Here is a 17,321-nt window from a genome sequence, read left to right on the forward strand (position 1 = left end):
GGTCAGAGCCAAGATGCATTTATGAATGAAAGATGACTCAGAAAGGCTTTAGGAAAGCAAGAAAGCTGGCAAGGTTAAAAAGGATGGCAGAAATTACTTGAAATAAGAAAGCACCCTTTCTCATTTCATTCTTCACACAGCTGAAATCTAATGAAAAAAATAATAGAAAAAAAATTATTTGACTACCATACAATTGTCTGAACTTGATAACAATAATGCCATCTGGAATGAGATTATTCAAGGGGAAAGTAATAAAAGCCTCTTTCAAGATTTCAGACCAAGGAGCATCTCACTGAGTCTGCAAGGTTCTCTAGATCAGCACAGTATATGAGCACTGAGAGATAAGCCAGCCCAGAAACATAAATTACTTCTTTTTGCATCTCTGTTCATCACTGGCATTCTTGAAGAAGTTATCACGGAAGAATTTTCTTCCTTCTCTGCTTCAGAGGATTTATACCAAATCTAACAGTAGAATTCTTAAAATCTGATAACATGAGCAATGACAAATCACTTAGATCCACGTACAAAAGAATAAAATAGGCAAACTATATAGTTGCAAAGTAAATCCTCTTATTTGTGCCAGCCTCAACACTACAGGAAGAATGAAAAGCAAATATAATAGCTCTTTTTTAGTAAGCTCCAGAGAGAACTGAGAATTCAAGTATGCACCAGCAGCAATATTGCTTATATATTCCCCAGGCAATTTATAGGAACTACAGTGCAGAACAGAATTGGTGGACATGTGGATAAATACAAAATGCTGAACAAGAAACACAGATTTTATGAAAAGAAAATTTTACTTCAAAAAACTCCCACCTCCAGGAGATCAACAGGCATACAGGGAGAGGAAGTCCACGTTAAATTACTGTTTTTTCAGGAAGTTCTGTCCCTCACAAAAACACTGAAAAGAACTAAGCAAACTAAGAGGGATGAGCCACACAAAGAGGAAAGACAGTCCAAAAATATGCGCGGAGGAAAGGAAAGAATAAAGTGTTATTTTTCTCAACAGAGGGAGGTCACCAGTGAGCTAGAAATCTTTACCCACTAATTGTGCAGCATCTACAGCAATAGGGTCCCAGCAGGGTAGCTCCCAAGTTAGCTGAATCCCATGTTGGATGGCCAATGCATGAAGTGTGCATTAGTGCAGCACATGAGAAAAAAATATTCCTAACTTTAAGGAAATTATTGCATTACTAGACATCGCAAGGGGAGGTTCTGGAGTTCTACCAGCTTTGCACTCAGTACCAAGCAAAACAAAGATGCACATCAGAAATTATTAAGAATCGCAGCATGCAATAGAGCACCATCAAAATATTGCCATAGTGGGCTTAAACCCTTAATACTGTGTGTAGCTCTTGTCCCTGTTGACCAAAATTCACTCCTTCTCTTTCCTTTTTTAGAAAAGGAAGTCTACGATGCCATTTTGGAGAAAGAGAGAGAAAGTAAGGATGATCAAATGTGATGGTTTCTCTAAAAAACAAACAACCAAAAAAACCCTCAAAACCCCCTAGAGCTGCTGAGTTCAGAAGAGAGATACTGTGAGAGATAATGGAAACAACTCATTCCGGAAACCTATTTCAAGAGACAGAATGGTCCACAGAATCAAGTTTGGATTCATCCACCAAAAAGTCCTTCAACTCTACTCCAACAAGCTTTGGCACTCCAAAGCCTCTTACAAACTTTTATGCCCAGAATATGCAATGCTCCCTCAATTTCACACCAAATGAGCCATTTTGGTGGGTTTGAGGCCAATGCTTTGAGACAAGGGCAGGGACAGTCTCCTCCTCAGGTGACTTAAAGCCTGAAGAACATGAACATGTACTGGGAAACTTTACACAGGAGCATGAAACGAGATTGATTCAAAACTGTGAATGATACAGATTTACATTATTTCTAATTCCTTGAACAACAAATTGTAGAAGTCCATCATGAAGTATCAAACATCACTATATAATTTCTGACTAAAGGTAATTTCTGGCCTTCATGTCACTGTGAGCTGAGAATATGCAAAACAAAATAATTTAATTTTTTTTTTAAAAATCACTTCATCTTTGCACCATTTTTCTACTTCCTCAAATATCTGCTGTTGAACATTGTGAGTGACCACGTGGACTGCTGATTCATCTCAGTACCTTTGGTCCTGTATGGATTTCATGTTTTGACTTCTCCATTGTGTAAACTCTTTTGGTTATATTCAGGAGTTATCCAGGAAAGTAATGAAAAAGAGCTATTGAAAAATACACAACAAAACTAACAGTGCAATCTATTGCTGTTACAATTCAATCCAAATGTTACAGGAAAGGAAGTCATAACAGATTCTCCATTAAGTTCAAGCACTACTGCCAGAAGATGGGTTCCTAGTTACAGATTCAATCTATCATGCCAGAAGTAAACAGCAAGCCAGACAAGGAGGAAGTGGTGATAAAGAGGTGTCCATTTGTATGTCTCACTGGATTTCAAAAACTGTTCTTTCCCATACAGTACTTTCAGAAACAAAAATAGGGAAGGGACTTTTCTAAGAGATTTCTATAGCTCTGTGTTGGTATGTCTTCATTTCCACAGCAAGAGAAAATATGACAAACGCATGAGGGACATGCAGGAAGAACTGAAAATATTTGGGTGACACTAAAGCTCTTTGTAACAGATCAGAGTCCCCTGTGGTTCATAATTCAGCACTGGAGAGGAATAAACCAACACACAAGAGGGCTTACCCTTCCTGAAGAATTCTGTGTGAGACACTGAATTGTGTCACTGCCACTGTTCAAATGTTACTTCAGGGGAAAAAGAAAAAAGAAAACAAAAAAACCCCAAACCAATACAACACAAAAATCCTAGCTATGACTTTTGGTAGAGGATGAATTGGATTACTGAACTGAAGAAAGAATTTCTATTGCCCCTGAATTACCCTTTCTCACCAGTTCAGCTAGAGTTCTCACAGGAGATTAGGAAGCACAGGAGATCTAAAAAAACTTTTCCTACTCTAGTAAATTAAATATGGTCTTAACGTCTAGCAAATAAATTTGTAAAACAAAATTCTGATTTTGGGTTGTCAAAATGTAGTTAGAGGCTTTCTTTTGAAATATAAAAATAGCCACATACTTTCTAGAACTGATAAACCCCAAATCATTTTACAGCTGTTTCTGGTATGTTTTCCTTAAATATCAACAAAATCCATTTTCAATACTGAAGTATAAGAAAACAGCTGGTTCAGCAATTTCGTGGAGGCAAAATGAGTTTGAGTTTTAATTCACTCACTTAATATTTACATTTTTTTATAAGGTTTCACATGCATTACACATTTTTCGTCCTGGTTTTACCAATCCCAGTTTATCAATCACTGCATGAATGAACTCCTGCATGCATCTCTTCATTGTACAGAGCCTATGACAGCAGCGTTCTGAAGAGGGAGCCAGAGGATTTTTCATAATGCTTTCTTGAGTCAAAAGAATTCCTACTGACTCGTACCTTTGAAAGAAGCCTTGTTAAAAAAAGTTAAAATATGTTAAAAAAAAGTAAAAATCAGCTACATATCTCTGCTCCTTTTTAAGTGCAGAGCACCCAATCAAAACCATTAACCAACCTTCTATTGCTTTTACTCAATGCAACTAGTTCATCATATAGTACTGCCCTACTTAGATGACTTGACAACAATATTATTTTTATCACTACTCAAATGATAGCTAACTCTCTAGTATCATTTATATATTTCAAAACAGGCAGAACACCTTCAACGTGTTCTACAGTTTTCAAACTCAGTTTTTCAAACACTATTTAAGTAAGTAGTTTCAAATAGAAAAGCTTCTTGGAGAATATGAATACTTCTAAAAGCATAAAACTAAATACACATGCAACAAATACTATTCTCACTTTACATCAGGCTTCACAGTCTAGTGGGAAAACATTTACCATCAACTGACATTACAGAACAGCTAATTAAAGCATGTTGCTAGCAAACCAACATCAGTGATTGGCAAAGAATCTACAAGATATTAAAAATCCCAGACACTTCCATAAACACAGGTTAATGGGACAACACAGAAACAAAGAGCACTAAAAAGTAGCTCTGTATACAGAAAATATTTGCTAAACTGAATATTATTGCTAGGGAATTGGAATTGGGATTTTCTAAAATACTGTATTTACAGCCAGAAGGTTATTGGAAGGTGCACAGCTCTGTTACCCTATCTGCCTTTGACAAAGTTTTTAGGACTTAAGAGAAACAGATGTAGAAGCATTAGTGTTATAACATTTTTAAATCTGAATTTTTATACTGATCTGTGTTTCATGATCATGTGTTACTGCACTCAAACTGATTATCAATTCATATTCTAGCCAAGTAACCTCTCATCAAACAATTATAGCTCCAGTAAAACATCAACAGTGTCTTCAAGCAAGCAAAAGAATTATATATCTACACAATTTTAGGTAAGAAGAGAAATACATAATTTTGATTTTAGGTAAGAAGGGAAATACTTAACATTATGGAGGGAGAGCACATGCTGACAAAACAAAAACATTGACCTGTAGATATTTATTTTTCTTTATTTACTTTTTAAATTTTTAAACAAGTTCTACGTCTTATTTTATTTATAAGTGCTTTCTACAAATTCAGTTGAGAATACGTTTTTGTCATTGTTCTAGTTGAAGGTAACCACTTAAAATATTACGGCAGCAGGAAAATTTACCCATGGGAATTCTCCTAGAGGCCTTTGACAAGGAATATGAGGGTAAAAGAACCAGAGAGCACATTAATCTGGTGTATAATCAGAAGTAAAGAAAGAAAAATTTTAAGTCCAAACACTCCTAAACAGATAAGCATTTTTTGTGCTATATGTTTCAACAGGATAAATTGCAAGACATATCAAACTTGAAATTAAATTCTTTGTTTCTCATATAAAACTGAAAACAATGTCTTACCTTGCCCCGAACTATATATTGCTTTCACAGATTTTTTCACCTTCTGTAGTGCAGTTCTGTCTTGATCCAATGCCTACAATAGCAAGAAGTAAACAAACTTTAAATATTTACTTCATTGATTGCCAGAATATACTTTAACAACTAAAAAGAAACCCACAAAATAAGTTGTTTCACAGGCTGAAAAAACCTGCAGGTACAACTCAATCAGCCTGTGGGAAGGTCTGGGGTCATTCAACCCCTTCAAGATGAATTAAAGAATTGAACTGAAAATGCTTTGACAACAGAGTAGAGCAGTAGTGACAGTGCTAGAAGAAAAATACTATCTTAGTTTTGCAAAGGACAAAGCATTTATTCAAATTGCATTATGTTTTGGAAAAAAACCCAAAAAAACAAGAAAAAGCAGATGCTTCTACAGTAGCCCCATAGTTTCTACTACAGCTAAATTGCTTGTTAACATCTGTGGTCCTCCCACAGTAATAGTGTTCTAACTATAGACACAAATTATCACACTAACCTCTTGCACCAAATTCCACAACATAACTCTAAAAATACAGTGGGTGAAAAGTAGCAAATCAAAATAAAGGAATAATATCTGATTTTGTGCAACATAATGTGGCTGAAAGGAAGATTTATAATAAGAAGAATATTCAAATATGCATTTTCAAGATTACATCTTTAAGAATTTAAAATTTTCTGCAATAGTTCCAAAATTCAGTACAAAATGTTATTAAGTAATGATGAATTGAGGATTAGATTTCTAATCATGCACAGAAAAGTTTAAATAGTATCCTGTATTTTTTCCCCACTTAGATCACAGGCAATTTCCCATCACCTAGGTAAAGTTCGATCAATAATTCCAAGTTTTAATGAAGCTGGCAGTGTTTGCCATTTTATATTCACTTTCAAGCCACTGGAGATTAGAGAACTTATACGGAAAACCACTGTCAGGACAGCAGCCCAGCTGGGCATGGGAGCTGGTAGAGACCACACCATTCTTGCTGCAGAGACCTTTGCACAGCCACATTATCCAAAATAACTTAAAACTCGGGAGCTCCTGAGGGTCTGAAGACTAGCAGGGCAAGGCAGACTGTCAGCTACTCCTAGAGCAGTGTGTACTTCCTCACAGAGGGACATCACCAGCAGCACTGAGTGAAAGCTCACCCAGTTACCAGAGCTTTCACTGTCAAAACTGAGATGATTTTAACAGCAAAAGCCATAGAAAATCTCATAGCACCTTCCAGTACCTAAAAAGGAGGTCTGCAAGAGAGCTGGAGAGGGAGTTTTTCCAAGGGCATGGAGTGATAGGAGAAGGCAGAATAGCTTGAAACTGAAAGTAGGTTGAAATTAAATATTAGGCAGAAATTCTTTACTGTGAGGGTGGGGAGGCACTGGAGCAGGTTGCCCAGAGAAGCGGTGGATCCTCCATCCCTAGAAGTGTTCAAGGCCAGGCTTTATGGGGCTTTGAGTAACCTGGTCTACTGGAAAGTGTCCCTGCTCATGGCAGGGGGTGGTAGGAACCAGATGATATTTAGTTTTCCTTCAAATCTAAGTGATTCTATGATTCTGTAATAGAAGAACTTTGCACTGGGCATTAAGAAGCTCCAGAAAACCACATGAGGAGCTCCAGGCCAACTAGAGTGTTAAGCACTAGAGATGGTTAAACATGAGGGTACTGCTCACAGGTAAGTTCCAAACACTGAGTGCTCCTGCATTCCCACTTACAGTAGAAATCCATACAGAGAGAATGCAATTTATATATAATAGTCCCATTTTGGAGTGGCACAATTTTAACCATGCAAAATGTTATAGTTGAACAATACATGATAATCCATAACAAAATAAACCGTGGTGTTTCTGTACCTTAACTGGACATGACCATTTCTTCAAATTACACAACCACTCCTGTGGCTGCTAAAACTAGAACATTTGGAACCACAAAAGCTATATAAATGCCTTCTGATGCTATTTATCTCTGCTTTTTTTTTTTTTTCATTTACAGCAGAACAATGGATTAAAACATTAAGAACTGCAAACATCATTACTTCTTTTGCTCCCCAGTAAAATAGAGGGTTTTACTTGACTTAAATCTTGCCAGGAAAAGTTACCATTTTTAAATGTAATAAAATATTGGGAACTCTGTGTTCCTTTCCAAGACAGTGCACAGCAAGTGCTTCTCTTTGATTCCTCTGCAAATGCTGTCAAAAGCATTTGCTTCTGCCTGCCTGCTATGTCAGGCAGTTGCTATCATACATTTCTACTGAAGTTCTCTCCATCTTCAATGACCAGAAAAAAATAATGACTCACTTGTCTACTGAGAGTTTGAACATAGGATGGGAATTTGAAACCAGTATTTTGAAAGAAAGACAATGGTTAACATTGATGAGATTCAGAGAAAACTTAGTACTAAGGTCTGGAATTGAAGCAAATTGGACATTCAAGAGAAAGAAACAAATACAAAAACTCCAGGAAACTTTTTCCCTAAAATTATCAATCTAAAAGACTATGACAAGCAGACTAGAAAAATCTTCCAAATTGGATTTGCTATTGATTTAGATTTAATCACTAATGTGAGAGCAGGAGGGAAGGGAACATTCATTATTTAAAAGAGGAATCACTGAGCAAAGCAATATACAAAGATGACATCCACAGCCTGAAGGAGCCAGTGATCTAAGTCAGAATGACATCACAGGCCAAGTTTGTATTTTTATATTTGCAAATACAATTTTTTTATGTGAACTGCTTCTTCATAGTCCAAAACTATAAATAAAACACAGTTATATACCAGGTACACAAAACCTGTTATCTAGGGTTGCTTGGGTGCTTTTGGGTGTTGGGGTTTTTTGGTTTTGTTTTGCTTGTTTTATGTTACTGGAGATTGTTTCAAAACAGATTACTTTCCTCTTAGATGGCTTTTGCTGATAATTTTTGGGTGCACTGTGCTGCAAAGGAATTAAGTTGCACTCAGTGCTCAATTCAATTATTATTCCACAGAATATTACCTTCTCAGCATGTTAAACTAGACAGGAACAGCCCTGCTTTCCCTAGTTAGGTGAAAACATGCTCTTGCAGTATCCATTAATTTGAATTTTGAGTATTTAGAATACTAAATATTTTAACTGCCTATCATAGAAAACACAAAATCTGATCTTCCATTAAAAAAGGCATACATTTATATTATTGAAAATTACAATGTCTTAGAGAGCCAAGGAGTCTCTGTGACAATCTCTAGGTATTTTAAATTCTATACTAAGTTCTTCCTTACCACCACCCACTCCTGGCAAATGTTGCTTCCTTCATTTCCATGACGCCATCTCGCAGGAGGCCTTTTTAAGTTCCACAGAAGAATATTTTCTTACCCTCTCAGGCATTTTGGAAAGACTAATCATTTACTAAAGGTACCTGCACCACAAATTCACTACCTTATTAGCTGAACCAAGTTTTATTCTTGAAAATGGTCATTCTGGAGAAAAGCTTCACTGTTCAAAGTAACTCAGAATCAGTGTTCAAAAAGGAGAAATGAAGGGAAAAAAGTAGAGAGAACACAAAACACCCACCATATTCAATCTGCTTAAGTAACATGAAGCAAGGAAAGCTCCTTGTTCCTCATTCCCAGCAGATTTTCTGGCTCCTTTTGAGGACAGATTTAGCTCACCTTCCATCACTGCAGTACTCACTGACAGACATTTGTACTTACAGCTACCATTTCACATTCAGAGAAGGTACTTCTTGCAGCACCCTGCCTCCTAAGATGTACATTTACTGGTAGCTATTCATCCTAGTATGAAAACTGGAAAACTTGTGCACCTGAGGATATAAAACCAAATACCCTTTGGGGTAGAGAGAAGGTGAATCCTCCCCATGGATCATTTCATTGATGTTGATCACTGGGCAGCTGCACATGCACTTTTACCAGTCTAACACAGCACACAGATCAGGGCCAGGTCAGAAAAGGCATATGCTGATATTTCCTAACCTACACCATCCTCTCTGCTAGACATTTCCCACTGCTGCTCACACAGACAAACACTGCTGTTGCCTCTCCTCAACCTGCTAGTGCCTGATCTCAGTGAAAGGTATTTCTATTTTCGGACATTGCTCTGTTTTAATAGCTTCTAATTTTTAAACCAGAGATTATACTACAGTGCAGTGTGGAAAGTAGCAGATTCTGGTTTGCTATTTATCTCTGAGGTAGTCAAAACCGGCAGGTCCACATTTAGATAGACCACTAATTGTTTCTTTAAAACCTCATCTCTTTTTATGCTGTCCAGATGTGTATATATTTATGTGCATGTGTGTGGATAAATACTAATATGTATAAGAGTATATTAGCAAGTGTCCCTGTCCATGGCAAGGGGGTTGGAACTAGATGATCTTTAAGATCCCTTCCAACCCAAACTATTCTGTGATTCTGTATTTGTCCTGATGTGTTTGTACCCAAAACTCTACTTATGAAAATATATCTTACTTATGATTATTTGAGGTGTTTTTTGCTAGTAGACATGAAAATCATGGCTTAAAAAAACACATAAACCTTTCTTTCTAGATTAACACAAAACTACTGTCCAGAAACCAATCATGAAAGTGCTTTGTATGCATATCAAATTTAGCTTTTCTAGAAATCAGCATCAACCCAGAGGCACACATTTGCACAGAGGATACTACTGTCCCTTCAGCCAACTAGAGCTACTAAAACATCAAATACATTTTGTGTATCTTGCAAACCTCTACAATTTGAAGAGGGGGAAAAAAATCCCACTGATTTTTGTTTCAGCCTTACAATATAAAAGACAAGAGTGGCTGAAGACACTGACCATCACATTATTATGTCAGTATGTATCATTGAATATTATTAATCCCTTCAAGTAGATTATTATCCAAAGAAGATGCACTTTGCAACTGGAAAAAACTGTTCATGCTTATATCAGAAGAAATTTAGAATTTCACACTATTTGTAGGAGGTTTGCCCTAAAAGATTCCATACCCTGCCACTACCAGACCCTCCCACAAAAATAATATACCAGAGAAGAAGTGTTTTAAACCACTATAATATTTTACACAAGACAAACCCATGACAGAACCTTGAAGGCAATTGGAGCATGCAAAATCTATGCCCTCATCACAAAAATCCTTCCTTCCATGTATTTTAAGAAATTATCTTCTCATATTAAAAAAGTCATCCATGAGAAATATAAAGTATTTGAGGTTATACATGCAAGTAGGTGTAATGAATGCTTGGTAGTCACATGCCTGTATTGTTAGATACGAGAATAATTATTTCACGGAACACACACAGATAATTTATCAGCTTCAAGGGGCTAAAAGTTGTAAATCTTTCACTTACCAATTTACACACTTCTCTAAGCCTGGCACAGAAGTTACTGCCGTCTATACTATAAAACATGCTTGCCCTCTGCTCAAGCAGTCACAGGACCCATGGAATGAAGTAGAGCAATAGCACCTTACAAAGTTATGGCTGTTCAGCAGCAGTATCAGCTTTCCTCACAGTTAAACCCAGACTTTATTGGATATACAATAAACACAGACTAGACAGCTAGTAAGTTACTGCATGCCACTGAAATTGCAGCAATGCAAACCCCTATAATTGCCACAGTGAAATAAAACCAAAAGAGATTAGCATCAAGTGTTGGTCTCCTGTTGCTCACTCACTCAGAAATGAGCAGACTACCAAACCCACTTAATTCTGAGCACAGAGAAGTGACTCAAACCACCCTTCTGGTCCTTCCCCCTCCACTCAATTTATCCTGGTCCTTCCAGTCACCAGCATGAAGCTTGTTTCCAATTGTGGGTCTCAGCACATGTCTACATGACAAAAATAGGGGTGTTCAAGTGTTGCAAGAATTTTTTAGAGACAACATCTTGCTATAAAAGATGGATATAGAAAGGTCCAGTTTGAACTTGTCCTGAATTATTTAAGAAAATCCCAAAAGGTCCCAATGAGAGGAAGCAAACCAAAACAACACATCAACAAGCACTTATCACTGTAGTAACTGATGCCAGTGTCATTTCCTACACCACCATTTACCAACTGCTCCCAAAAAAAAGACCAGTTAAAAGATAACATTATTTTTAAAAATTTGTTTTTTCTCTGAAAATTGGAAGCTTGAAGTGTTTTAACTATAAACTAAAGAAAAGGGCATTCAGCCATCAAATTGAGTAAATACAGTTTTTCAGAAAATATTTTTTTCAGGTAGTGCCAAAACTTAACATAGACCTCATCAGCTGAACTGTCCTTACATTTGCTCTCAGGTACATGGTCTGATGCAGCACAGCAGCCTCTCTGCAAACTCCACATATGTGACAAAAATCAACAACCTCCAGTGCTGTAAAGGTCACAATAGATGAGCCAGCTCATTTGTGTGGGCTCTAAAAAGAGCTGCAAAAAATGTTAGCCACTTAATTATTCTCTAAGTATTACTCAAATGGAAGCACAGTAGATATTGCTTGTAAAAGTGCAGTATTGCTAATTGTAATTTGTTTTGACAATTGGATCCTTCTTTGCAACCAGACTCCTACCCAGCAGCATTTTTTGCAAAAACGAGAATATAGACACTGATCACTATATATGATTGCTTCTGCATAAAATGGAGTTAGTATCAGATTTTTTTCTAACAAGCATGGACCAGATATTGGACTTACTGCATGCCCCGACACACTTGAGAATGCTTAACAATATTTTGGGCAGTTTCCTCCTTTAAGTTCTCCATTGAGTTACATCAATACTTCTGAGTTTAACTCATTTTATGAGCAAAGTACATTCAGAGATACCTGAAAAGTAAACTAAAATATTTGTTTCCAGATATGTTGATGACACCAATCAGATTTATTTTCTAATTTCTTTTGTGTAGGAGATGCTGAAAAGCCCACAACTAGTGACAATACTTGAAACCATTCAATGACAGATAAAAAATCTCCCCCACAGGCACAGGATCTAAAACAGTTTCACTGTGTAGAAACAAATTGTGGTGATAAATATTGGAAACTCAGAGAATGTTTTGGTTGGAAAGGATCATCCAGTTCCAACCCCCTGACATAAGTGGGATATATTCCACCAGACCAGGTTGCTCAAAGCCCCATCCAACCTGGCCTTGATCACTTCCATGGATGGGGAATCCACAGCTTCTCTTGGTACAATGGGGCTTCCTCAGATACTTAGTGCCAATATTCTCATCTTTTCTCTGGCAACAACACACCTTGAACTAGCTGTAACTGCTAGAAGGGCTATCATTCCCTATATACAAACCCACTTCTTAAATTAGAAGAACTAAAGCTGAATAGCACAGAAACCTAGGACAGCAAAACCAATGAAAAAACCTTCCCAGTTTAAATGTCACTGCAGCACAACTATCTATTTCTTACCCCAGCTGCTGGATAAACTCATTGGCATGATTACTGGGGTAAAATATAGTTCCAGCTCAGAAACCAGCAAGTGCAAAGCCAGGCACACAGCTCCTGAAGATGCCACTGTACACAATTCTCAGGTTGCAAACACAGCTTTTGCCAGCATTAAGGCTGCACAGCACCAGCAAGTGGTTGCACAGAACATAACCAAAGAGTTCCTACATTACAAATGCTCCTGTGTTTGAAAATAACTGATGCTGTCACTCACATGCTACTTTTTAGCAAGTCCTGGCATATTGTCAGTCTTGTTTCCTCTGAGCTGATCCTTCTTATCCACATTACCGATCTATTAAGTACTGTTTCAAAAGCACATGAGGGAATGATCCTAAACTGATAAAAGCTTACTCTCTCTCTGTGCTCTTGTAAACATCTCCTTACACTTTTTACAAAAGCCAGTGGAAATGCATTGCTTTGGGTGTGAGTATTGGCTAACAAATACTACCCTACAAAATTTCTTTTTTTTTTCCAGCATAATTCATTGAAGATTGTCATTTGAAAAACCCAACACAGCATGAAGTGCCATTTTCATTTAACAAAAATCTAACCTGAAAAGCTTATATGCAAGAGACATACCTAAACACTAACATACAAAAAAAAAATAGAACAAGATTATTTATTTTTGAGAACAATCAAAGAATAAATACATTATAAGACAGTGAATATTTGAGGCAAGGTATTTGAAAAAGAAACCAAGTGAGGAGGAGATGACATAAAAACAGTATAAACACAACCACATTCAATAGACATGCTAACAGACATAGGGTTATTACAAAGAAATGTGATTCTTAGCAACTTGAAATGGCAAAAAGCACAGAAGTCTCTGGAAAATTGATCCCCCCACCATATCAGACTGTAAATTTAATTAACAGGAGAGCTCTTCAGTTGCAGCACCAGAGTCAAATACTACAAAATATTTTTGTCCCCTGTTAACTCTTTTCCTTCTTCTGAAGCCACAAAATATTTTGCAGCAGATTCTGCATTTAAGCTGTTATCCCCCTAACTAACAGCATTATCTACTCAGGGAGGGATGATGCACTAGATCAGGACTAGTTATTATTACTGGCAGAAAACTCTTCAAATATTGTACACAGTTTCTGTGAATGCTACAAAAGTCAGAAGTGACAACAGGGAATAAATGCAGCCTCCCTGTGGTGTTGCAGGCTCGCAGCACACTCACACCTCCTGGCTCCACAAACTCCAACCCCGAGTGGCATTGTCAGAATCTTCTACCAGCCATTACAACTACTTTTAGAAATCCTTTTAAGAAAAAAAAAAAAAAATGCCCTGGCTGAGGTGGGGGGAACAGACACGATCTCTTAATTGGGAACAGAAACAACTCATGACCCTTCTCCTCCTAACTCCTGAAGAAATATTTAAATGCATACATTGATGCATGACTGCAATATTTCATTTCAGAATTAGTCCATTCAGAGAAAAAAGCAAGTATATTAATGCACTAATACTGTTTCATGTCAAAAATAAATTTAAAATTGTGTCTGTTTTTTTCCAAGCTGCAGATTTCAAGAGTTTCTTTAAGTTAATTTAAAAAAAAAGAAAAAAAGAAAAAAAAGAATTTCCAGTACAACACAGACCTTGAAGACTACTACAGCATTATGGGACACTGTTACAGCTCAGTTTCATTCTGCTATTGGAGACTGTAATGATGAGAGACTTGTAAGATTTCATCTTGCACCATGTTAAACCTTCAACCTCCACCACTTATTATGAAATTCAGAGCTACATTCATGTAACCAGCTTAGTCTATCATCTTACAATCAATCCTCATTACAAAGTATAACACAGAATGACACTACAGGATAGCAACAGGAAGAAGAAAAAAAACATATCTAGAGCCAATCTAGAAAATAAGCATAGACTCAATTTTTTTCTGTTTTTAAAGTAAATTTAAAAATGGAAATGAGAAGCTTGACTATATACAATAGGAGTTGTGTTTCTAATCTAATTCAAATTCAGTTTAGCCAGTGACTAGAGATTTACAAAGTGCACAAATGAAGAGGTTTGAGTCCCCCTTTAAAAAAGAAAAATAAAATAAAATCACAAGAGCATAATTTAGATGGGAAGTATTATTTTTTTAATTTCAATGTAATTTTCTTTGATATAAACATATTCTTTGGACATATATAATTTAGTGGTAGAATTATAGAAAAGGAAACACAATAATCAGGACAGTCAAGTCCAGTATTTTAATAAAAGCCTCATCTAAAAGCGTCTAAAAGCTTCTATTTTCTTCTACAATGCCTTTCAATCAACACAGAAAAATAGCATAAATGTACAGTAGAAAATGAGGATGTATATCTCATCTTCACTGTGGTACAGAAAACCTACAGACCTCTAAAAGCAATACAGGCCACAAAAACCAAGCCACAGATAAGTGTGAAATACATATGATGTAACAATATATATGTTTAATTACCAGAAAAAAAAATCTATAAACAACTTAAGACCAGAGTAAAATCTGCTTTCTCAATATACAAGTGAAAAGAAGTGAAATGGGAAAGGATATCAAAACTGAAGCAAAGACCTATGTTTGGTTATATTCTCTAGGGTTAATTTTAGGGATTCTGGCACACATTATGACCACTTCCAAACTGGTTATGCATAGAAAAGAACTTCTGACTCATGTACAAGTGTGTAAGTGACAGACATCAATCAAGGGTGCAAGAAGAGGATATTTTAACACCACGGAAATCCTACAGCGTAGCAATAACCTTAAATTCCCCAAATTGCTTATGTGACCTGACAAAGTCATGGGACAACACAGAATCTACCACCTTCCCTTCCATACCAAGGACACTTTAAACACAGTGCTGATCTTAAAGGTACTGTTTTAAAACCACAGTGAAACTCAGAAGAATTTGGCGGCAATTTTCAGCATTTTAGAAAATATTATGAGTACTTTGCAAGCAAACTGCTACTTCACAGCATATTTTTTAACCTAGTATTGCATTTTGCATAAAGAGTACCATGCTATTTCTCTTTTATTACTGTATTAGAGAACCGATGCCCTTGGAATTTATATTCTATAAATTTTCTTGATAATATTAAGCTTCAGACATAATTTATAGTCAAGTTCCTAAACATACCTAAATTACACTAGCAACAACTTTCTTTAAAACAGTCAGACAAAAAGCATTTAAATACCACAGATTCAAAAGCAAAAGTCAGTCAAAGAACTCATCTTCTCCATATATGCAGGACCTGAAGGACAAGGTTCAAGTTCGGTGGAGGTAAAGACCACACACAATCATCCTTGCCTTCCTCAAGATTAAAACACTTTTGCTAACACTTGTATTAGACGCCCACAACGATCAAATAATTGTGCAACAAACTCTGCTGTGTTTATTTTGGTTTGTTTTATCTAAACAGCAGGGTAATTGATGAAGACAGAGAGGTGGGGTTGTTCAGCCTGGAGAAGGGAAGGCTCTGGGGTGACCTTATAGCACCTTGCAGTACCTAAAGGGGATACAAGAGAACAGAGAGGGACTTTTTATTAGGGCACAGAGCGATAAGGACAAGGGGGAATGGCTTTAAACTAAAGGAGGGTAGATGTAGTTTGAATGTTAGGAAGGAATTTTTTACTGTGAGGATGGTGAGGCACGGGAACTGGATGATCTTTAAGTTCCCTTCCAACCCAAATCATTCTGTGATTCTGTGAAGTGGATATGTCACTTCAAAAGAACACAGGTTAGCAATATCCTTCTCTAAAATAAGGAATATAATTTATGTTTCAGAATGGAGAAAGGAATGTGGGAAAGCAAATGAAAACCAGGATTGCTACCAGAGGGTAACAAGAGTGCATGGACAAAGCTGATTATTACCATGTAGTTTTTCATGCTTGTATAATATGCAATTAGAGCATATAGGTTACACTAAAGACATAGGACAAAGTAATGCCATAATTTAAAATCCATCCAAAAGAGCAGTAATTACATAATTAAGCATATTTAATCAGAAACCAAGTGATTCATATTTTCGTCTATTTTTTTTTTCTTTTAACTATACAATCTACCCCCAAATGAAATTAATAATAAAACCCATTAATTTATAGCATTTATCCTAAAGTTACATTGGTTCTCAAAAACGGTTTATTCATTTCAGCCCACTCTAAATATTGTATTAGCTACATCTAATGCATGCAGCTAGTGCTTAAATAAAATTAACTTCAGTCAACATCAGTTTTAAAGGCAATCAAGAAGTTTCCAAAATCACAGAATAATTTTACATAAAAACTAGACAGACTAAGACACTAGAATAATAATAGATTAATAGGCTGCAGTATTTTAAAATTAAGTAACAGCACAGTAGCTCTCACGAAGTTGCAATGAAAAAGCTGTGAACACAATAGAAACTTCTGAATTTGTGCAACAATGTACTCTCTTGACAAACACCTCCAAACTTTGATACTATGGGACACAACACAATGTTATTATCAATAAATATGGTACCACTTTCATGATCACTTTCACTGAGACAGAAAGACACTTTCTTGATTTTTATATTTCTGCAGCTTCCTCATAATATTTTTAATAAAAATATAATACGTCCAAATGCAGTTTAATTGAGGAGGCATATGAATGAAAATGGATTTTCCTCCTTTTCCTCAGGAAGTAACAACTGTTTCAGGTGTGAAAAAAATGCAATAGATGTACTACAATGTCCACCAAATGTATGTGTATGGTTAAAAGATTCTTTTTGGAACACAGAATGAATGTATAGAAAAAATGGTGAGTAATATTACAAAAATTTGGACAAGAAAGATGAAATTGTTATGCAAATGAAGGTTAAAATCAGTAGCATTTCACATTCCAGCTAGTATTTTATGACTGAAAGCAACAGGACAATAGGCATCCCTGCAGGTTCTAGTGGAAAGTTAGAGTGAGCAGTTGCTTCATAAGACCTGAAAAACATGGTTTTCCTATTTCCCCACTCCAACCATTCATTCCCACTCCGTTCTTTGTACCAGC

The 17,321-nt window shown here is 36.3% G+C and overlaps 1 protein-coding gene across 3 annotated transcripts in view; it reads right to left on the reverse strand.

Annotated features, from left to right (window-relative positions):
- ASAP1 (ArfGAP with SH3 domain, ankyrin repeat and PH domain 1) overlaps nucleotides 1-17,321 on the reverse strand; it is a 144,983-nt gene that overhangs the window by 65,524 nt on the left and 62,138 nt on the right. For all 3 annotated transcript variants that reach the window (XM_085053573.1, XM_085053570.1, XM_085053571.1), the window contains one exon: nucleotides 4,918-4,990. In XM_085053573.1, coding sequence (XP_084909699.1) covers nucleotides 4,918-4,990 — 73 coding nt within the window. The remainder of the gene's footprint in view (nucleotides 1-4,917; nucleotides 4,991-17,321) is intronic.

The sequence above is a fragment of the Lichenostomus cassidix genome, chromosome 2 (genome assembly GCF_008360975.1).
Source record: "Lichenostomus cassidix isolate B80296 chromosome 2, HeHo_3.0, whole genome shotgun sequence".
Classification (NCBI taxonomy): Eukaryota; Metazoa; Chordata; class Aves; order Passeriformes; family Meliphagidae; genus Lichenostomus; species Lichenostomus cassidix.